At 45.3% G+C, this 22,454-nt stretch overlaps 1 protein-coding gene across 8 annotated transcripts in view; it reads left to right on the plus strand.

The window, feature by feature from the left end:
* Nmnat3 (nicotinamide nucleotide adenylyltransferase 3) overlaps window positions 1–22,454 on the plus strand; it is a 142,135-nt gene that overhangs the window by 89,388 nt on the left and 30,293 nt on the right. For 3 of the 8 annotated variants that reach the window (XM_015486990.2, XM_048794321.1, XM_048794324.1), the window contains exons 3-4: window positions 12,426–12,609; window positions 17,131–17,210. The exons of 1 other annotated variant lie outside the window; for it this stretch is intronic. In XM_015486990.2, coding sequence (XP_015342476.1) covers window positions 12,426–12,609; window positions 17,131–17,210 — 264 coding nt within the window. Of the gene's footprint in view, window positions 1–3,816; window positions 3,935–12,425; window positions 12,610–15,029; window positions 15,161–17,130; window positions 17,211–22,454 lie in introns of those variants that run through there. 4 more of the 8 variants (XM_048794322.1, XM_048794327.1, XM_048794325.1 and 1 more) reach the window with 4 other exon arrangements.

The following is a 22,454-nucleotide window of genomic DNA, read 5'->3' on the forward strand; positions in this document are numbered from 1 at the left end:
TTTCTGCCCCTATCCCTCCTGAAGCTCCAATCTCTCCTCAGCCAGCTCTCTACGCCCACTATGTCACTGTCATCTGGGATCTCCTTTCATTGATTCCCTAGGGTCCCTTGACTTGTCTTCTGACTTACAACTCTTTTGTTTCTTGGATTCCTTACCTTCTACTTTTTTGGTTTACCATCTCATTTTATGGAGTGCATTCTCCAGCATCTTTCTGACAAAGGTTATATGAGAGGTAAACTTTCTAAGATTTTGCATAAATGAAAACAGTTCTATCCCATGGTCTCAAGAACAGTGAACTACAGCCTGTAGGCCAAATATAGCCCATGGCCAATTGTCATTTGTTTTGTGAGCTAACAGGGTTTTTTACATTTTAAAAGTTTTTTTGTTTTTGTTTAAGAATATGCAATTGGGCTGGGGTTGTGGCTTAGCCATAGAGCGCTCGCCTAGCATGTGCGAGGCCCTGGGTTCGATCCTCAGCACCATATATAAATAAATAAAACAAAGGTATTGTGTTCAACTACAACAACAACAAAAAAATAAATATTAAAAAAAAGAACATGGAAGAAAGACTGTATGTGGCTCACAAATCCTAAACTATTTACTGTCTTCTTAGTAGAATAAAAGTCTGCCATGCCTATTCTAACCAATTGGTAGTTTGGCCAAATATAGAATTCAAGGTTGGAAATTAACATTTGACTCCACTGACTTCTAGATCCTAGACTTGCTGTTGAGAATTACAGTGCTTCCCTGCTTTCCAATTCTGTGTGTTTGACCTCTGGTTTTCTTTCTAGAAACTTGTAGAATCTTTTCTTTAAACTTGGTGGTCTGAAGTTTTATAATGGCTTACCACTGTGTGGACCTTATTTTATTCAAAGTGCTGAGCATTCAGAGGATTGTCAATTCTGAAAATGTGTGTCCTACTCTGGGAAAATATATTTCTTTTTTTCTTTGATGATTTCCTTTGGTCTCTTTCAGGAATTCCTATTAAATTTGTCTACCTCCTGGATGGAACCATGCTCTCTTCTTTCTGGCATGTGATCCCCTTACACCTGTTACCCTGGGGTCCCGCCCTGCACCTGACATGCTGCAGGCACTTGGTGATATTATGGAGTGCATGTCTTTTAATCTCTAAGAGCTTCTTCCTGTTTTCTGATTGTTCCTTTATAAAACACCCCATTCCTGTTTCATAGGCAGGATATCATCTCTGCAGTATTTCTGACAATATTACTGGAATAATATTAAACGTCCCTTCTGCTCCCTGCATTTCCCTGTGTCCCCCGCGTTCCTTTTCTCCTGGTAGTTGCTCAGTTATGTCTTTCGTGGTGGGCACCTTTCTGAAGTCTGTCTCTTCCCAGGCTGTTGTCTGAGCCATTTTAAGTTGTGATACCAAAATGCCTGAAGCACGGTAGTTAGAAAGAAAAGACCAACCGTAGTTATCTCATAGTTTGGGAGGCTGAGAGCCCAAGATCAGACAGCCCCCTTGTTCAGCCTCTGACCAGGGCCTCATGCTGGGTGGCGTCACACTGGCAAGAGATCAGATAGCAAGACAGGAAGCCAGAGCTGGGAGGGTCCAGCTGGAACTAACTCAGTCCCTGAGGCCAGCACTGGGCCCTTCCAGGAGTGGTGCTCCCGATGATGACCCAAATACCTCTCACAGCCCCACCTCCTAACAGGGCACCTTGGGAACCAGGCTTCCAGTGCGCGAACCTTCAGGAGAAGCACTGAATCCACCTCCCAGCCACAGCAGCCGTCTCCCCATCCTGCCCATCGGGCCATGATGGCAGACCAGAAGCTCTGGGTGTTCTGTGAAGGCTGGTGGTCCTCACGGCCATGTGATCATGCCTAGGCCCAAGACCCCCAGGTGTACCCGTGTCTGTGTCTTCTCCTGGATGAGTCTGTTCCCCAGACAGACAGCTCTGATCTGGTATTGTAGGGGGACAAATGTGACCCTCTTGTCTTAAAGATGGTACTTCTCCCTCCCCTCAGCTGTGCCTATTCTCAGGTGTCACAGTTTACTTTGGCTGAGAAAGCAGATGTCTGGCCATTTAACATGGCGCTGCTTGGGTAACCCCGAGGTAAGGGTGGCGTGGCTCCTTACTAATCAGGGTGCATGTTACCCAGACAGGAAGAAAAAGGCGGAGGCCTTGAGGATCTCTCAGTCTTTAGGAAAGACAAGGGCAGACAGATCACTATCATACAAGTGCTGTGAGGAGGTGGGCTCAGACAGCAGAGGGTCCCTGGACAAGTACCTGCACGTAAAGAAGGATCGAGGGTGGGTCACAGGAAAGGCAACACTGCCATTGTGGTCAAGAGCATCTGAAGGGAAAAGGCCTGGACTCATGACCATTTGGAGGATAAGAAGGAGTTTTAGCTCAAATTGTTATTTTTATTGACTCTCCTCTCCTGGGTGCTGTAAAAAAGCATTGATTTCTCGGTGCATGACCTGTGCCGTCAGAATGAGCTGAACCATCACAGGTGACACCTGGGTATCCAGGATGCCCAGCAGAGCTGCCTGGCTGGGCCCAGCCCCCCACCCTGTTTCCTCCTGTAAAACAGAGATCAATGTGAAGGTCAAATGCATGTAAAGGGCCCCAGAAAGTCACAGCCCAACAGGAGTTCGTCCTCCCAGCCCCTGTTCCTTTTAAAGGGGAAAAGAGAAAGAAGTAGCCTGTATGTCCCTCGGATGACCCAGGTAGGCAGGAATGTAGCTGCTTTCTCAACACTCAACATTCTCTTAAGACACTGTTTCCATTAAAAAAAAAAAAAAAAGGCTTCTATTTTGGGCTGAGCCTCTTGCAGTCAGTCATTAATCAAGTTCATCATCCCTGCCTACCCCTCCAGGGCAGTTTAGCATCCTGGAAAGGGTTAGTCTCCTGGCATCCAAAAGGGCCATCTGGCCCTACTGCCCCCAGCTGAGGGCTCTGCCCTCCATCTCGGGCATTAACCTTTGTCCTCTCTGCCTCAGCTGTTGAAGCCTCCTCCGCTTCTCCTGGCCACAGCACCATTCCCCTGTCGTCTAGGCTGGTGCCTGGGCTCTCCCCGGTACTGCCAATGCTGTGGTCCCTGGCTTTGGGCTGCACCCCCCTGTACCCTCTACCCTCTCCCTAGGAGCCATGTCCACTGTTAATTCTTAACCCCCTTCACTACTCCCCGAAGGGGCCTTGGGAATTTTCCAGGATCCTTGGTTGCCCTGCTGAGGGTGGGGGATGGGTTGTTTTCTGCAGCACCCTCTGCCCGTCCTGCCACACCTCCATTTCTATGCTGTGGGTGCTGCTCTGAATTGTCCCAGAGCAATGTAAGGGGGGGTCTCCTCTCAGAACTCCAGGAAGGAAGCAAACTATGCACCCACCTGCTCCCCAGTGTGCATACCTCACTGGGCCTCTTAACTATGTCCGCCCAACCCCACCTCTGACGGCGGCTAGGGAGCAAGCGTGACTCCAGTGTGAGCCCTCTAAACCGCAAACCTTTCTTCTAGACTCTTCTCCACCCTGCTGCCAAGTTCACCTCACCCCACCCTCAGCCCAGAAAGAGCCTTTCATTTCCATTAGCATACTCTCCTCTTCTTAATACTCTCAGAATTTTGGTGTAACTTTGTGCTCTAAGTCCCTGGACTCTGGTTCCTGATTTTTTAAAGGAACTTGAACCTTTTCTCTCTCAACAAGCCTGACTCCTACAAATAAAAGCTCTAACGTTTGCCAGTGTTACCTCTAAAATGAGTTTTAGGAGCCAGTTCTGGAAATCAAAAGGTGAACATTGCCTCCCTGTTCTCCGCTGGGGTCTGCCACCCCTTGAGGTGGTGCATGCTTCAACTTGCAGGAAGGAGGGCCCCGGGCAGCCAGGATGGCCAGGAATGCAAAATGTATCTGAGATCACCAAGCTCTGGGGGGAAAGCTACACCCTTTGGATTTCAACTCTCCTTCTGAAACAAGAAGTGGTGGGTAGAATGTCTTTCATTCTTCATTGTTAAAGCTGAAAAGATGGGAGATCACTCGTAATCAGAGAGGTGAATGGGCTATTGAAGCACCAGAGCCACTAATGCCCTGAAATACACACCTAAGTTTTGAATCAAGGGTTGTGCAAGTCAGGAGGGGCAGAACCCAAAGGCAGGGAGCATGTAGGTGACTTCACCAACATTAAGCTCAACCTGAAGGAACCACACACTCTGGGCCAAGGTGAACAGGATCTTAACTCACCCCCTTCCCCAATCCTAGAGGACTTGAGAGAAGCCTTGGTACCTTAGTACCATTGCTTAGACAATCAAAGAAAAAAGAGAGGAGAAAACATCCTTCTGAAGAAGGGCCACACATGAGCCCTTGCTCAGATTTGCAATCTTCAGCCTGAATTACCCCAAGAAGTTCAAGTCGAGATCTGTGAGCTTCTAGAAATTCCAGGTTCCTGCCAAAGCAAGTATGAAGCCTTTCCAGAGGAGGACATGTGACCATCAGGATGTGGCAGGCATTGACCAGCAAGCATTCAAAGAAAACTAAGCACAGAAAGTAAAACCATAGGAATAAGAACTAACAGAAATAAAAGACGGAAAAAATAACCGTACAGACTCTGAAACTAATATTATTCAATATAAATATCGAAACAGTTATGCCTATATTTAAAGAAAAAAGCTAAAAAGTGACTTGCCAGATTTTTTGAAGAACCAGTCAGACTTCTAGAAATGACTAAAATAAACAAAATTAAAAGTTCAATGAAGGCCCCCTAAGAAGACATAATCATTCTAAAACAGAAACACCAAAAACCAGGGTCTCAAAGTACATGAAGCAAAACAGAGCTCAAAGGCCAAATAGTCAAATTCACAATCATAGGTGGGGACTTCAACATCCCACTCTCAGCAATGATGACAAATAGACAGAAAACCAGCCAGGATGCAGAGGGGCCAACCACATAGTTAACCACAGGCTTGAACTGACGTGCATGGAACTCACCACTCAATGTCACATTCACCAAGATAGGCCATAATCTAAATATGAACTAATCTCAACAAGTTTAAAAGAATCAAAGTCACATCGAATATTGTTTCTGACCACCATGGTATCTTACTGGAACTGATAAAAGAAAGACAATTGGAAAATATTAAAACACATGGAAATTAACACACTTATAAAAAAAAAATCCATGGTTCAAAGAAAATACTGCAAATGAGTTTTGTTTTTGTTCTTGTTTTTTAAATAACTGGAACCAAATGAAAATGGATACACATTGGAAAAGAAAAAAGTTTCTTATTTGCATATGACAGAATTGTCTATGTAGAAAATCTCAAGAATCTACCCAAAAAACCTTCAAAATTATAGGAAAGTGATTTCACTTGCAGGATAAAGATCAACACACAAATATCAATATATGTATATATATATTGGGATCCCTGGGTCTCTTAAATCTGTGGGTTGCAGTATGTATATATATATGTATTTATACATATATAGATGTAGATATATATCTATAATGTATGTAGATCATATCTATATTCATATCTAGATAGAGATATAGATAATATATACGTGTGTATATATATGTATATATACATACCAATAGAAAACATGTGAAAACCAAAATTAAAAACAATGCCACTTAAAATTGATCTAAAAAAATAAAACGCTGGGCTGGGATGTGGCTTAAGTGGTAGAGCGCTTGCCTGGCATGTGTGGGGCGCTGGGTTCAATCCTCAGCACCACCTAAAAATAAAATAAAGATGTTGTGTCCGCCAAGAACTAAAAAATAAATATTGAAAAATTCTCTCTTTCTCTCTTTAAAAAAAAATTAAAAATAAAACGCCTAGATATAAATTGAACAAAGCATATATAGAATTTCTGTCCTAAACATTAAAGATGCCAATGGAAGAAACCAAAGAAGATCTAAACAAATGGAGAGAGGTATAACATGTTCATAGGTTGGAAAACTCAAAAGCTCAATGAATGATTTTGAATCACCTTGGTAGAGTAAAACATAGATTGAATGAATTAGAAGACAAATGAAATGAAACTATTGAGAATGAAGCATAGAGAAATAAATTTTTTAATTCCAGAAGAGAGGACAAGAGACATGAAGTCTCCATGTATACAGTGAAAGGGCCGGAAGAAAAGGGAAGAAAGAGATGGCCCATGGTCTAGACATGATGTGTCCCCCAAAGTGTGGGTATTATATTAGATAATACCTCAACATTCAAAGGTGAAATGACTGGGTTGTGAAATCATTAACTTAATCATGATCAGTGCAATAGTCCACTGGTAGGGATTAACTGAGTGGTAACTGTAAGCAGGTCGGTGTGGCTGAAGGAGGTGGGCCAGTGGGGCATGACTTTGGGGTATATATTTTGCCCGTGGTGAGGAGACCTTAGTTTCTCTGATTCCTGCTTGTCCTGGCCTAAGTTTCTTTCTTCCACCACACTCTTCTACCACAATGCTGTGCTCACCTCAGCCCCAGAGTAATAGAGCCAGCTGTCTGTGGACTGAGACCTCTGAAACCATGAGCATCAAATAAACTCTTCCTCCTCTAAAATTGTTCTTGTGAGGGCTTTTGGTCACAGTGGTAAAAAAGCTAAAATAGATAATAACTAAAAATTGTTCAGATCTAACCAAAAAACTGTAACCCACAGATTTAAGAGACCCAGAGATCCCAAATCAGGGTAAATAAAAAGAAATTCATATGTAGACAATGTTTAAAGATGAAAAACAAATACAGACTACCTGCACATAAATGGTAGACTTTTAGAGGACTTCTCAATATCAACGATAAAAGAGGATGGAACAGTAACTTGAGAACACTGAAGAAAAAAAATTATTGCAACCCACTATTTTTTTTTTTGAAAGACAGAGAGAGAGAGAGAATTTTTTAATATTTATGTTTTAGTTTTCAGTGGGTCACAACATCTTTATTTTATTTTTTTATGTGTGCTGAGGATCGAACCCAGCACCCCATGCATGCCAGGCAAGCGCGCTACCGCTTGAGCCACATCCCCAGCCCTAAAACTCACTATTTTATACCCAGTGAAAATATCTGTCAAGACTAAAGCCACACTAGCTCAAGGAAATTCTACAGTGTATATTTCTGCCAGACAGATTAATTCTGCCAGATTCCCAGGTGGAATGTCTGACATACAGGAAGAAGTAAAATGTTGAGAAAATAGTAAATACATGAAAAAAATTAAATAAGCATTGGTTGCATAAAAGAGAATAGCAAGTAGCAAGATCTAATAGAATAAAGACACAGCAAAAATGACACATGTAACAAGTGGGTGGTAAATGGAGTTAGTCTTTGGCTGTTAAGGAAAAGGCTATCTTCGCTTTTTTTCCTTAATAACACAAAGGTTTTGATTTACTTTGGTGGCAAGATTATGTAATTTCTAAACAATCTCAAAGAGAAAAAAAATTGAAATAATAAAATCAAACATAGGAAAAGAGAATAAAAGTAACCAGAATATGGTGACGAAAACATAAAATAAGATGGTACCTTTGAACTCAAATATTAGCATTCACATTAAACATAAATAAACCTGTGTTTCAGTTAAAAGTCAAAAATTGCCAAGTTGACATTAAAATGTTTTCATGGGCTATTTACAAAGTCTTGCTTAAACAGAAGTATAGACATTGAAATTGAAAGGTGGAAAAAATACACCATAAATATACTCACCAAAAGAAAGCTGTTGAGCCTATATTATCACAAAAAATAAGTGAATTTTAGAAAACCATAATTTTACCAGAGATAAAGAAGTTCAATTCACATAAAGATACAGATATAAGACATATGAATTATAGATATAATATATATCAAACAACAGTTGAAAGAACTAAAGGGAAAAATAGAAAAAAATCTAAAGTAAAAGATTTTTCTAACGTGATTAATACAGCAGGTCAGGTGGACCAAAAAAATCAGTAAGAATATGGATATAAACAAAACAATGAGTAATCTTAACTGAATGGTCAAATCATTACACCAAACAATCACAGAATACAAATCTTTCCAAGCACACATGAAGCATTTGCCAAAACTGACCAAATACTGGGACATAAAGCAAATACTGGGACACATTGCAAATGATCGAATCAATTTAGAGTATGTTCTCTGATTATGAGTGGAACTAAATTGGAAATCAATACCAAAACTATAACCCACATGTCACAATATGTTTGGTAATGAAAAAATGATTCCTCCAAATAACTCATACATCAAATCAGACATCATAATAAAAACTAGAAAGTATTTTGAACCAAACGGTCATGAAAACACTCTCTATCAAAGCTTCTGAGATGCAAGTAGAAATGTGCTCAGAGAGAAATTTTTAAACCCTGAACTGTGTATTTTAGGAAATAGAACAAACTGCAAATTAATTAGCCGAGCACATATCACAAGAAGTTAGAAAAAGAACAGCAAAGTAACAACACGAGAGTGGAAGGATAGAATTAATAAAAATAAGAACAGAATTTGGTGGAACACAGAAAAGAAGCATTCAGGAGAGAAAAATCAATATGCCAACAGTTGGTTCTTTCAAAAGACTAAAAAAATAACAAACCTCCAGTAATACTGTGCAAAGAAAAAGAAAGGGATGCAAGCAGCCTTCGGAATGAGAAAAGCCATCGGTACAGATGGCTCAGACACTGAACAGATAAGAGAACAGCATGAAGAAACTTATGCCAATAAATTTCAAATGTTAGATGTAGTGGACAGAAATCCTAGAAAAATCCAAGTTGCCAAAAATCATAATGAAGAAATGAAAATCTGAATCATCTTCTGACCATTAAAGAAATCGAATCAATTGTTAATGATGTTCCCACAAATTAAATCCAAGCCTCATCAGACTTCACTGGTGAGCTCCACCAAGCAGCAAAGAAAAAAAAAATGTTACTTCAGTCCTCCACACGAGCCCTGTCGGGGTATAAAGAGGAAATTCCTCAACCCTCTGTGTGAGTCTGGCTTCCCCTTGATACCAAAACCTCATCAGGACATTGGGTTAGCCAGCTTTGGGTCACTTGGTGTCACCAAAATAACCTGACAAGAACAACTCAGAGGAGGAAAAGTTTTAAGTTGGTTCACAGTGTCAGAGTTTAGTTTATGGTCAGCCGAGTTTATTGCTCTGGGTCCAAGGTGAGGCGGCATATCGTGGAGGAAAAGTGTGCAGAGAGAAGCTGCCTCAGGACATGGCAGCTGGGAATCACAAAGAGAGAACGGGAAGGGACTACAGGGAATGTGCACCTTGCCAGTGCAAGCCCCCACACTGACCAACCACCTCCAGCCCTGGCCCCACCAGCCTATAGTTACCACAAGGTTAGCCCTTCAGACATGGATGGACGGATTCGTTTACAGCTCTCACAATCCAACCATGTCACCTCTGAACATTCCTGTATTATTAACACAGGATATTTTGGAGGACTCCTCATATCCAAACCATGACATTCCACCCCCGGCCCCCAAAAGCTCATGTCCACCACATAATGAAAAATGCATTTAGTTGATTTTCAGGAGACCCCGTAGTCTTAGCAGAATCTCCCCAAATCCAAGTTCAAAATGTCTTCTGAGACTCAAGGCAGACTCTTGGCAGTGAGCCTCTGTAAAGATCAAAAGCAATTACATATATCCAATACACGGTGGCACAGAGTAAATATTATCATTCCAAAAGGGAAGAATAGGGGCTTAGAAAGAAGGGGTAGGACCAAACAAGACTGAAAACCTGCAGGCAAACAGGTCCCTTAACACTACCTATAGCCTCTTGGATACCTGGGGGAAGATGTTCTCTCCAAAGGGCTTTGGAAGCTTAGGGAAGGCTCTGGCCTTGCCAGTTGCTGTGCTTATGGTCTCTCCCTTAGTCTGGTTCTCTCCGCAGCCAGCAGATTTTCTCATCAGATAGTCCATGTTACTGGCATCTTTTAATTTCTAGGGTCTGCCTTCCAGCTTCGTCCCCAGCTTCACAGGGTCACTTATCACCCTCTCAGGGCAACCTGCACAAATGCTGACCCTGCTCCACCTTGCCTGGCACTCCCAGATCTTTCCTCAAACTCCTGGTGGAACCCTCCATGGTGGCTTAACTTCAGCTTCCTTCATTCCCGCAGAACCAGCAGCACGTGGATGATGCCGAGGCCCGCTACCAGCTCATGGTGGCCCCTGTCATGTTAGCCATCTGCAGTACCCTCTCAGTACCTGGGTGGCTGAGCACAGTGACAAAAATTTCCTAGGACCCCTTGTGCAAGCAGGGCATCACCAGGATCTCTTCTCAAAGGAATTTTTCCTTCTACATCCTTAAGCCTGCAATGGGTGCCATCATGCAAATTCCTGAGATGCCTTCAAGCCTTCTTTTCCTCTATGTGAAGTACTTAGCATCTCTTTCATGGCTAACATCTCTTCAACAGTTACACCTTTCTTGTCCTCAATTTTAAATGCACTCTTTTGGTCAAACTTCAAGTTTTTATTCAGCTCTGCTTTCCACTCCTGATTCTCCCAGTAAATTTGGCTAAAAGGTTCTAGCAAAATTCATGCCACTGACTGAATGCTATGCTGCCTTAGAATTTCCTCCACCAGATTAATTATCCCATTGCTTTAAAATTCAGCATCAGGCAAAGTCTCAGGACATAGGAAATGTAGAAAAGTTCTTTGCCAGAGTGTCACGTGAAGAGCCTCTAGTCCAGTTCTCTCTAGATTCCTCATTTTCCTCTGAATCCTCATGAGCATAGTCCACATTCCTATGGGAATTCTGGTCTTCTGAGTTCCCACCAGAATTTCCCATTAAGCTCTGCTTACAGCAATCTAAGATTTATCTATTCTGCATCCCCAAACTTTTCCAAACTCCTTCCACAAACCAGTTCCAAATGCCTCTGAACCACATGGTCAGGGATTGTAAAAGAATTATAGACCCATCTTCCTTCCCAACAACTCCCCTACCCCCAGTATCAGTTTCTCTGTTAGTGAACTTTGTGTCACTGTGACCAAAATGCTTGACAAGAATTTAGAGGAGGAAAAGTTTATTTTGGTTTTTATTTCAGAGGTTCAATCCATGATTGACTGAGTCCATTGCTCTAAGACCAAGATGAGGCAGCACACCATGGCAAGAGGCCTACCAGAGGGAAGCTTCTCAGGACATGGCAGCCAGGAATCAAAGAGAGAGAAAGGGGAAGGGGTCCCAGGGAAGGTCCACCCTTCCAGGGCACACCCCCACTGACCCACTGTCCTCCGGCCACATCCCACCTGCCTACATTTACCAGACAGTTAGCCCAAACTCGGTTGGGTTGATTAGGTTATAGCTCTCAGAGTCCACCCGTTTTATCTTCAAACACTTCTGCATTAACCCAGGAGCGTTGCCAGGGGTGGAGGGCGGGACACCTCACATCCAAACCATAACAGACCATAAGACGAAGAATTATAGAGCCGTCTTCCTTCCCAAAAGTAACTAGCAACGTGAAGCCATCGGTGTCAGTTTATCTAGAAATGCAAATGTTAGTTTTAAGACTAGAAAATTAATCAGTGCAATCCACTATATTAACTGACCAAAGGAGAAAAACTGCACCATCATTTCAACAGTTGCGGGGGGGATAAAATGATAAAATCCAATATTCTTGCATGTCAGAGACTCTTGAGCTAGAAATAGAGAATGTCTCTAAAAGTAACACTGTCCAGATCAAGTAGACTCAGCTTCAGAAGAAAGGCCAAGTGTCAAGGGCTTAATACATTTAAGTTATCTCCCATCAGAAAGATCCCATGCAGGTTCACGGGGTCTACAGGGAGTTTCTGTGGCAGATGAGCACAGCCCATGGCTATTCCAAGACAGACCTCTCCTTCCACTGATGGCAGGATCCTCCAAAGTCAGTCCACCCAACTATCCCTCAACCCTGCTCCATGCTACATCCCATCTTACACCTTGCAGCCTCAGTGCCTGATTTGGACTAAGAAACTACACATATCCATTGTCTCCCACAGAGGACCTCATGATGTTCCTCAAACATTTGTATTTCTTGCACTGGGGAATGAAACCAGGGCCACTTGACCACTGAATTACATCCCCAGCCCCCTTCCCCAACTTTTTAAAACTTTTAAATTTATTTTGAGAAAGGTCCCCAGTAAGTTGCCGAGGCTGGCCTCAAACTTGCGATCCTCCAGTCTCAGCCCCACAAGTCTCTGGGATTACAGGTGTGGCCCCTGCACCCAGTCTTCCAGCATATTCTGGTATCTGGCTCTGTGGGCCCATTGCTCTGTGGGCTCTGCCCTTGCAGCCTTCCTCTCGATAAAAGTACTGCAGGGGGTTGTAGAAGACTGTCAGGGAGGCACAAGATCATGGAGGTGATACCCTGCTCTTGCTGTTGGCCCATGAAGGAGAGCATGCCAGGGTCGCCCCCACTCAGGACAGGCAGAGGTCTTAGCACCTGCCTGGACTCACACCACAGGGTGGCAAGCATCTGTCTGGACATGCAGCATCACAGTTCTCTCCTGCCTAGGAATGTACCAGGTGACCCAGGGCATCATCTCACCTGTCAATGATGACTATGGGAAGAAGGACTTGGTGGCTTCTCATCACCGAGTGGCCATGGCCCGGCTAGCCCTGCAGACATCCGACTGGATCCGTGTGGACCCCTGGGAGAGTGAGCAGCCACAGTGGATGGAGACGGTGAAGGTGCTGAGGTAAAGGTGGTCATGCTCTTGTGCCATGACCTGCAGGGTCTGTGGGGGAAGAGAGGGAAGGGGAGCAGAGTGGGACTTCAGCTAGACCTCTTCAGCCAAGGTCTGAGAAGTGTCTCCAGTGAAAGAGACCGACAGTCACCTTTTCAGAGAAGTCCCCAAGCCACTGTCCATCAGGAGGCACTTGTGGGGAGACCCACCTAATCTTCTGTCAGAGAGCTGTAGCATCAGGCCCTGGGCCATCACTCAGTTTCTATGTGACTCTGATCAAGTGACTTAACCTCTCTGAGACCTATTTCTTACTTGTGAACTGAGGACAATAAAATCTAATGAGGATTTTTTTTTCAATGTAAATAACTCTCATGACCTTGAACAGCCTAATAACCTTCATTATGATTATTTTTGTCATTGACTAGCTTGGGAATTGAATCTATACAATAAGCTCTTTTGCTTGCACAAATCATAGGTTCTCTAAATCTAGACTTTTATGTAGAATAGAAAAAAAAGAAAGACTGTGAATCTAGAAATAGTTACTCAAGATTTTTTTTTTCCTGTCTATCTTTTGAAATTGCTGTTAGTGTTCAACATAAGTAACATAGCTCTTCCAAGCCCAGGACCAGGGTGTTTGGGGGAGAAACAGGGAGTTTCATCTGCCCTGGCTGTCACCATCGGTCACCACCGCCAGCTCGTGGCAGGGACTGCAGGCTGCAGGCGGGGTCTTCTATTTGGAAGCACCAGGATTTTCACGGAATGGGAGGAACACGGGACAAGTCAACTCATTGGCAGCCCTGTCCATAATGTGTTCAGCCTCGGTTGTTTACTTATTTGCGGAGGCACTTGGAAGGAAACTGTTCATGTTTTGAGTAAAGGTAAACATGGAGACTGCATGTGCTGGTTCCAATGACTTCACCTTCTGCTGGGGAAGAACAGCTAGGAGCAAGTCACCAGTTATAGTGCCACTTCAGAAGCTGCTGCTGAACCAAAAGGAGAGCAAATAGGAAATACTTGTCAAGATGTGTTCACCCTTTTTTTTTAACCACCCCTTGGGATAAGCAAAGGCTCATATATTGAAAACTGCACAAGGAATAAATTTGCACCTAGATCATCCTTTTAGAATGAGTCATGGTCTCATTTATCCAGGCTAACAGAGGGGAACAGAAGCAAGACAATAGATGACGCAACAAATCACTTAGCCTGCAGGGATCTGCCTTCCCCGCCACCCTAGAGAGGCAGGTTGCAGAGGGCACAGGCTTTGAAGCCAAACTGACCAGTGGAATGACTCGGTGTAAGTGGCATGACCTCCTCCCTAAGCCTCCATTCCTCACCTAATAAAATGGGTGACGTCACCTACCTAATGCACAGGATTCTGAGATGACGCAGCAAACGACCTGGTTTATGGGAGGTGCTGGATAATGCCAGCTCCCCTCTCTGCATCCTCAACATGAGGCTGACATGACTTCTCCTCAGAGCCTGTCCGTCATTTATGGATACGCAGGCAGTGACCAGAGTAATTTAATGTCACTCATGCTTCTGCTGCAAAATGCAGGTGTGAGCCACGATTTTACTGCACACACTCTTTATAATTTTTCTTTTTCTTTTTTTTTTTTTACTATATTCTTTATTCTACCGCTGGCTACACATTGGAACCACCTGGGGAGCGTGGAAAAATATAGGTGGCTGTGATATCAATGGTCGGGGGTGGGGTACTGAAATTTTGAAGAATTCCCTGATGATGCTAATGTGTGGCTAGTATTGAGTCCCCCAGACTCGGTCACTGAGCATGTAACTCACTTCTGATTTAAACTGAGGTCCACTCAAGGGCAGTGGTCAAAAGCTCTGGCTGCAGGGATCACTTGGAAAACTTTTTTTAAAATGCTCACCCGCATCCCAGAGGTTTGGGTTTGCTGGGGTGGACTCTAAGTGTGGGTAAGGGTCCTGGATGATTTATGCGCTGCCATGGTTGAGAATCATGATGTAGATAACAGTTTTCACGGAGAGATGATTGGAGATCTTCTAAAGGTTGAAAATCTGGTTAAAATGGTCAAGTCAGGTGGTGTGGGCAGCACGGCAGGAACTGGTCCCATCATTGCTCCATTGAGTCTCCTTCTGGTAGAGTCCACGGTGGATCCATACCACAGTGACACAGTAGCAGATGACATCAGGATGAATCTCACAGTGGTATCAATTCCCCATGGAACTTATTGAAGATTATTTTTCTTTTTCCCAGATTGTTTATTTTTTTATTTTTTATTATTATTATTTTTTTTTAATCTCGGCCACTTTTGTGTCCTCAGGGCATTGGCAGCTTTCCTTTTCTGGGAGCTGTGGGCAGGAGGGTCTCACGGTGCCAGCTCCTGTGGCCCATCACCCACTGTCCTCTTTGTCCATTCCAAGCATGATCTTAAATTGTCCTCATTTCACAGATGAGAATACTAAGAGGCTAAGTTAGTCACAGTCACACAAATCAGCAGGAGGTGGCACTCCAGTCGGCCCCACTCTGAAGCCATGCCGTGGCCATCTTCAAGGACAGTGACCTGCCGGCTGGGAGCATGAGGTAGCTGTCTTTGCTCTTGCCATTCTCACCCTCTGAAGAGGCTTCCCTGGAGATCAGGGGGCTGCTGGGGACACAGGGAGCTTGCTGCCAGCATCAAGTCACAGGCCCAGTGTTGGTGGCCCCCAGCCCAAGAGACAGAGAGGAAGTCCACAGGGAAAGCACACTTGGTACTGAAGGTCATCATTTGAACAACAAGATCCAGAGAGCCAAGATTCAAAGTAGAGACAACTTGGAGTTTAGAGACAAGTAAAACGAGATGCCAATCACTACCTTAAGGCCCCGCCTAATGCACATGCCAGGCTCCATCACGCACATGTCTCTAGTAAGCTCTGCAACTCTGAGAGGTTGGGTTCAGCCCCATTTTACAGATGGGGGGATGGAGGCTCTGGAAGGCTCAGCAACATTCTCAAAGTCCTACAGTCAGAAAGCAGAGCGGGGACTCAAACCTACTTCAGTCCGAAGAGTGGGTGCAGACCAAGCCGGGGCACACCTTCAGAGAGGAAGCTTTCCAAGCCACGCAGACAGACAGCCATGGAAGCAGCCTAGCCAGGCCCTGGGGAGACTCAGCCGAGTCTCTGAAGCAGTCGAAGGGCCTTGGGCCAGGGTGAGATGTCTCCACGTACCCACTCCTTCCCTGGCTCCTGAGTTCAGGAGACTGCAAGTGGGCACTTTCTAAGGAAATAAGAATATGAAGGTGAATGAAATGAGGTCCCTATTCACAGTCTGGTGGGACGACAGACTGAGGAGTGTTACCATAACAACAGGTGAACTCTATTGAGCAGGTCCTGCATGGGCTAAGCTTTCCTGTTCCGCCAAGCCTCCTCCTGGTCCCAATCAGCAGGGGCCACTTCCCCAGCCTTTTGCAGGGTAGGGCACTTTCTCTGTGGTCTTATGATATGTGCTGCAGATGAGGCTGAGTGAACTTTCATGATCAATTAACAGATGAGGTCAGTGAGGCTCAGAAAGTGTCAGTAACTCATCCAGGTTCTCGGAGCACTTGGCTTGCACTTGAACTTGAACCCACACGCTCTGGCTGCAGAGCATGTGCTTTTCCACCAGGCTCCGCCCCCTCCCACAGGTGGCTCTAGCAAATGTATAAAAATAAGAAGAGGGAAGATTGGGTCCATGCAGGAAAGCGTGTACGGTGATTTCCTGTGTTCCATAAGAGAAGAAGGTGCAGGTACCTCCAGGTTTAAGGAAGACAGATGGCTTAAAACGCTGAGCATGCCCAGTGGGTGCAAGTCTAATCCTCTCCAAAATGCTCAGTGCATCCATTAACTCTTCATCTCCAGGACTGCCCATCAGAGGTGGGCACTGTCATCACCTCCTCTTTGCAGAACCATTCACAAAGACCCGGAATCCTTGCCCCAGGGTCACACAGCCTCTGGGGAGCTGGGACTCCCCTCAGGCTATCTGACTCCAAGCCCTGGCTCTCAGTCATCACCCTGCTGCATTTTAAAGCACTGGTTTATACTAAGAGCAGGGTGTCTCTAGAGAGCTAGCTGGGGGCTAGGATGTGCCAGGGCTTGGTGTGAGTAGCTCCTTACTTTCACAAAAGCCCACAACACAGACATTACCACTCGGCTTTCCAAATGAAGCCACGTGCTCAGCTCTGTCCCTAATGGCCGGGTCCTTCACTTCCATTCAGCACTGACCTCTGTATTTTTAAAGTGGGAAATATTGAAGGAAATGTTGAAAGAGTGGAAATAGGCTCTCTTGCTGCTTTCACCCACATGATACAGAAAGTAGTGAGGTGTCTTGGAGGGGGCTCTCTGGGACAACCCAGATGGCATCTGCTTTCTGTCCCAGCACCTGGCACAGTGCAGGGCACACAGGGTGCCCTCAACAAATATTATAGGATGAACAGATAAAGATGGATAGGAACAGGTCAGGACTTAAATTCTGAGACCCCTGGGGTGGCTCTGGGGACAGGAGGGCCACATACCTGAGCCCCTGTGTTTATGCTGCAGGCACCATCACAGCCAGCTTCTCAGATCTCCACCCCCGATGGAAGGCTCGGACCCCAGCCAGGCGCCCTCAGCACCCACAGGTGGGTGCTCACTCTCTCTCCACAGGAAGGGGGATGCCAGCAATCCCTGTGAGCATTGATAGTGTCACAGCTGCAGAGGACTTGAGGCCAGTCCTCTGAGCTCAGACAAGGAATGTGCTGCCCACCTGGTTGGGTGAATCTTTCAAGGTCAAAAGCTCAGATTCAACTACCTGCCACCCCTCTCCTCCATAAATTATTGTGCTAACTTGGGATTTACTGCCCAAAGGAATTTACCTACCCCGTGACCTGTGCTTGTGACATGGATTACAGGGATACACTGGTGAGTGTCGCTGGGATTCTTTTAAAAGCCTTATTTAGCCTTTTTGAATTCAAACTGTGTCATTTAAAATGTGGACAGAGGGGCTGGGGATGTGGCTCAAGCGGTAGCGCGCTCGCCTGACATGCGTGCGGCCAGGGTTCGATCCTCAGTACCACATACAAACAAAGATGTTGTGTCCGCCAAAAACTAAAAAATAAATATTAAAAAAAAAAAATCTCTCTAAAAAAATAAATAAATAAAATGTGGACAGAGAGAGTAACACTTTCTCACAGTTACTCAACGCTTTACTCATAAGAGGAAACCTATTTTAAAGGGAATTTATAGTCAATTTGGATGATCCCCTAACCCTGACCCCACGTTTCACCTCTTGTCACCTCCTGGTGGTTGATGGAGACTTGCTGCCTGTGACATCAGGGGACGCACAGCCCTGGTATCCATGGACACAGGCATAACCTTCTTATGAAAGCAAACAGGATCCCCGCATGGTGGTGGGGGTCAGGGGTGGGGACAGGATGTGACGTGCCAGGGAATCACTGACCCTACTGGGCTGAGATTCCACCCGTCCATCTGCTCAGTCTTCTATTATGGGGTCTACAACTTGGGTTGGTGGGACACACTTCCACACTGCCAAGGAGAGGTGCACCTCAAATGTTTTAGCTATGCAGAACTTTCCAGAACCTTAACTATGTCCATGTGCATTGTGACTCATCAAGAAAGGGAAAAAGCCCTCAGCCATCCCTACTTTTTAACCCTGGAACTCTTTCCCAATGCCTTTTTGTATTTCTCAGACCCAATGCTCCCGAGCAGGAAGGGAGCATACTTCTAAAAGGACTTGGAAATGCCACCAGGCCCTGACAGAGGAAGGCTGGTCAATGGATCCCACCCAGCAGAATCACCTGAGGGCTGGTCAAAAACACTGATTCGCAGGCCTCTCCGTGGGAATGGGGCCCAGGAATATGGATGTTTTTTAATAAGCACTTGGGGTTTACTTTACAGCCAGTTTTGGGGACTTTGCACCGGAGTAAGAATCTAAGTAGGAGTTCTGGTGCCTCCTACATATGCTCCCCAGCACTTCCCTGGGCCAGAGCTGGGCTCAGACTGAGAACAGGGACAGCCAGTGCCAGCCCTTGCCCTGAGCTGGAGACAGGTGTGAAGGAGCAAGTCCAGGCTTGAGTCAGGAAGGTGACGACTGAGTCCCACCCATAGGCCACATAGGCTCGGGAGGTCGGAGGTATTTCAGGACAGAAGGGCAGGCTAGGGCACAAGGCAGGAATCGGCATCCGTGTGGGGCACTCTGTGCCTAGGGAATGCCACAGCCTGCAGGGAGACATGCGGAGCAGCCAGGGTGGCGTGGAGACCCAGTCCTCTCGCACCTGCTCTGCAGAGACTTCCAGAGTCTGTCTCCTCTCTTTCCCTGACTGTTCCTCTTCCCCTTCTCCCCGATGGAAACCCTCCCTGTCCTGCAGGTTCAGTCCTGAGGCCACCTTCCCTGTGAAACCCACCCCAGCTGCTGTCATTCATGTGAGCGCTCTCCCTCTGCCAAAGCGCACCCCACATTCTCCCCAGATCCACCTGGCTCTACCTGGCCCTGTACTATTTGAACTCTTTCTCTATTTTAAGACCCTATATTCTGCTTGTCTTGTTCTATTCTGTGCAAAAAGAAAGTTTTCATGGAGTGAAAAGTGGACTTTTCAATTTACCAAAATATATTAGTTCCTTAAAAATAAAAAAGAACTCTTCATGCCCTTTGCTTGACAAATTCTCCTTCTAGGAATCCAGCTAAGGGGACTATTAGAAATTGGGACAAAGATGTATGCAGAAAGATGTTTGCACAGCAGTTTTTACAATGGCAGAAAATAAAAGCAACCTCCTCCTTGAAATATAAAGGAGTGTGTAAGTAAATCATACTGTAAACATAGGACGAAGAATCTGCATAAAAGGTTTCAATGATATGGAGAAACCGTTATGGAGAAAGCAGGGAAAATCAGGATACGATACCATAGATTTTACCTCAACTCTATAAAAAAAATGAATATACTTTCACATTTGTTTGCACTTCTAACTCAACAGAAAAACTTAGGGAAATACACAAATATGTTGGTGGTTTGTGTTGAAAGCAGAATGATTTTTATTGTTGCTGTTGTTATTTTCTGTTTTACATACTTACGCATTTCCCATATGTTCCCTGAGGAACACATATTTCATGTTTGTAATCAGAAGGAAAAGTTAGTGATTGAAAACCAGAAGGTGCAGTTTTCTCAGCCTCTGTTTGGCTTTCCCTGACATGGCATGTATGTTACGAGTGACACATTTCTAAGGGACCATCTTGTGCGCTGTCTTTTGCTGTGTGTTGTTATACCCTGGGATTGCAAATTCTGTGATGAGTTCAGCCTGGCTTTGCCCATCACTTCTGTGATTTGCTGTCCTCCTTGGACTCACCCAGAGTCTTGTGGGTTGCTGTGTCCAGGAGCTCCTTGGGTGAGACCCTTGGGAGTGGATGATGGCCCGTCCTTTAGAGTTTGGCTGTCTATCTTTTGTGAAGGTGGTCCCTGCCCTTGGCTCCCGGGGACAGAGCCCAGCTCAGTGATGCTCAGAGGGTCCCTTTCCATTAATCAGCAGGTGCTCAATCTGCACACACTTTTCACTGAATGGTTAACATGGGTACCACCCCTCAGATGCCTAGACCTGGCGCCATCTCTGTTTAGGACCCAGTGGTCCCATGCTTCTCAGTGTCTGTGGGGTTCTGTGACGGACATCATCATTAGTGGCTGTGCCAGGTGGGACGTTCACACTGCATTCCTCCATCTCCCATTTCCATAACATCCATGGTCATGGTGCTCATGTTCCCATTTCACAGCTGAAGAGACTGGCTAGGTGGCTTTTCCAGAGGGCCGGCCAATCTAAAATCCAAACCCAGGGTGCCCGTATAAATCTTGGTTTCCTCTGCTTTGCCAAGCCTGTAGCTACTCAAAGGCAGAACACACTTCCCCCAGAATGCCCACAGACGCCCAGTTCATGTCACTGTGTCACCGTTAGAACAAACCACATTGAAAGCCTTTACACTGCTCGTTGGAGTTGGGTACTTTGGACCTAGACACAGTCACCCCGTCTGAAAATGTCGTAGCTCTGATGTAAGGGGACATGAAAGGGATACGTGGATGCCTTTTCGAGACCTGAAGGCAAGACAGCTCAGAATTGGGGTCTGAGGCCTATGTCACCATAGGAACAGATCCACTGCATGATGTCACCCAGAATAACAGGCACCACCGGCCTCACAGACCTGCCTTAATGGGGATCTGGGGACGTGTGGGCACTTGTCCTCTCAAGGCAAGGGTCAGAGTGAATAGTACCCCTTCCTTTCATGGTTAAGAAACCAAACAAGACCTAATACAGAGCAAATAGGAGGAAACTTCCCCCACATAAACCACTGGGAGAAGAAGGGGGTGTCTTCTCTGTTCTCTGACCTGTGGAAACAGAGGGCATGTGCCCCAAGCCCCAGGAGACCCTGGAATTAAATGGACATCATTTAGCACCCACCCACAGGAAGGCCACAGAACCCACACAACTCTTGAAAAACCAGACACTGATCAGTGGTTGAATAATAAGAAATTAGCTGTAGAACAGTGAAAGTCCATATGTACAATGTGAGCAATGAGACCAACCCAGAGTAGTGAAAAGTGTGAGTTACTAAATGAATTTTATCATGCAACTTTATTAGTTTTAAAAGGCCAGGCATTTAGGAGATAATTCATAAGTGCTGAATGGATATTTTGGTGAGTAGACAGGTAGATAAATAGGTACATGGATGAGTTAATTAATTAATTACAGGCAGTTAGCACATAATAGCACTTACTCCGTGCCAACCCCTCTTCTAAGTGCATTATACTTATAGACCTATTCAATTCTCAAATAATCCTCTAAGTAAGTACTACTCACAGCCTCATTTTAAGAGATCACATGAGCCTCTGAATGGCAGGGCAGGAATGGGAGTCGTAGGTGTCTGCGCTAGAGTGTTGGTGTGAAGCCACCAAGAATTAACACTCGCGTGAAGGATGGAAGGTTTGAATGTCATTCATTGTACCAATGGCATGCTGCTGGGGCGGGGCTGGAAAGTGTGTTTCCATAACTGCATCTGGCTCTTTGAACAAGTCCTGTGCCTGTTGTCTCAGGGATGGGGAAACCAAGGCCCAGAGAAGGGAAGGCCTTGGTACCATAGCAGCCTGTGCCCAACTGAGGCCAGACCTCAGACCTCTGCATGACACCATTCGTCCCTCACACCCCAACCATGGCCAGCCCAGTACTCCTTTGCAAACCCTCCTCTCTGGCCCATGTCCAAATTCCTTCAAATGCTCCACTACAGAGGAGCCCAAACCCACCCTGTACCCCTAGTGTAGCCCCTCCTTCCTGAGGCAACATGGTGATAAAGATACCAGCCCTCCAGGAGCCCAGACTTCACCATATACTGAAGCTGAGATCGGTTTCTGGAAGGACCAGAGATCTTGCAACAAGCTTTAGCATGGACCTTGCTTTTCCTTTTCAAGAATATGAATGGGGGTGGGAAAACCCTGCTGGTCCCCTGTGCTCCAGTTATGATGCACCTACAGATTCCCACCAGCAGGTGGCAGCAGAGCCTAGCAGTTACAGATGCCCCACCTGGAGGCTGGCTGCCTGACTCCTGACTTCTGGGACTAGCTGAAGACCTCACTTGCCTCTCAGAGCCTCAGTCTCTTCTTCTGCAAAATGGGCACAAAATGCCTACCTCATAAAATTGTTCTGAGGATCACATGGTATTATACACACACAGTGTTGAGTAATAATGCCGTACTGACCACCTAATTAATGTTAAGCGTTATTTTCTCACCGTAATCAGCATGATAGAACAAATCCCCAAAACTTACCCAACTCTGAGTTCTGAGATTTGTCATACTGGAAATGACAAGGCCCCAACTAAGGGCTGGGGATGT

This window comes from Marmota marmota, unplaced genomic scaffold (assembly GCF_001458135.2).
Source record: "Marmota marmota marmota unplaced genomic scaffold, marMar, whole genome shotgun sequence".
NCBI classification, from domain to species: Eukaryota; Metazoa; Chordata; class Mammalia; order Rodentia; family Sciuridae; genus Marmota; species Marmota marmota.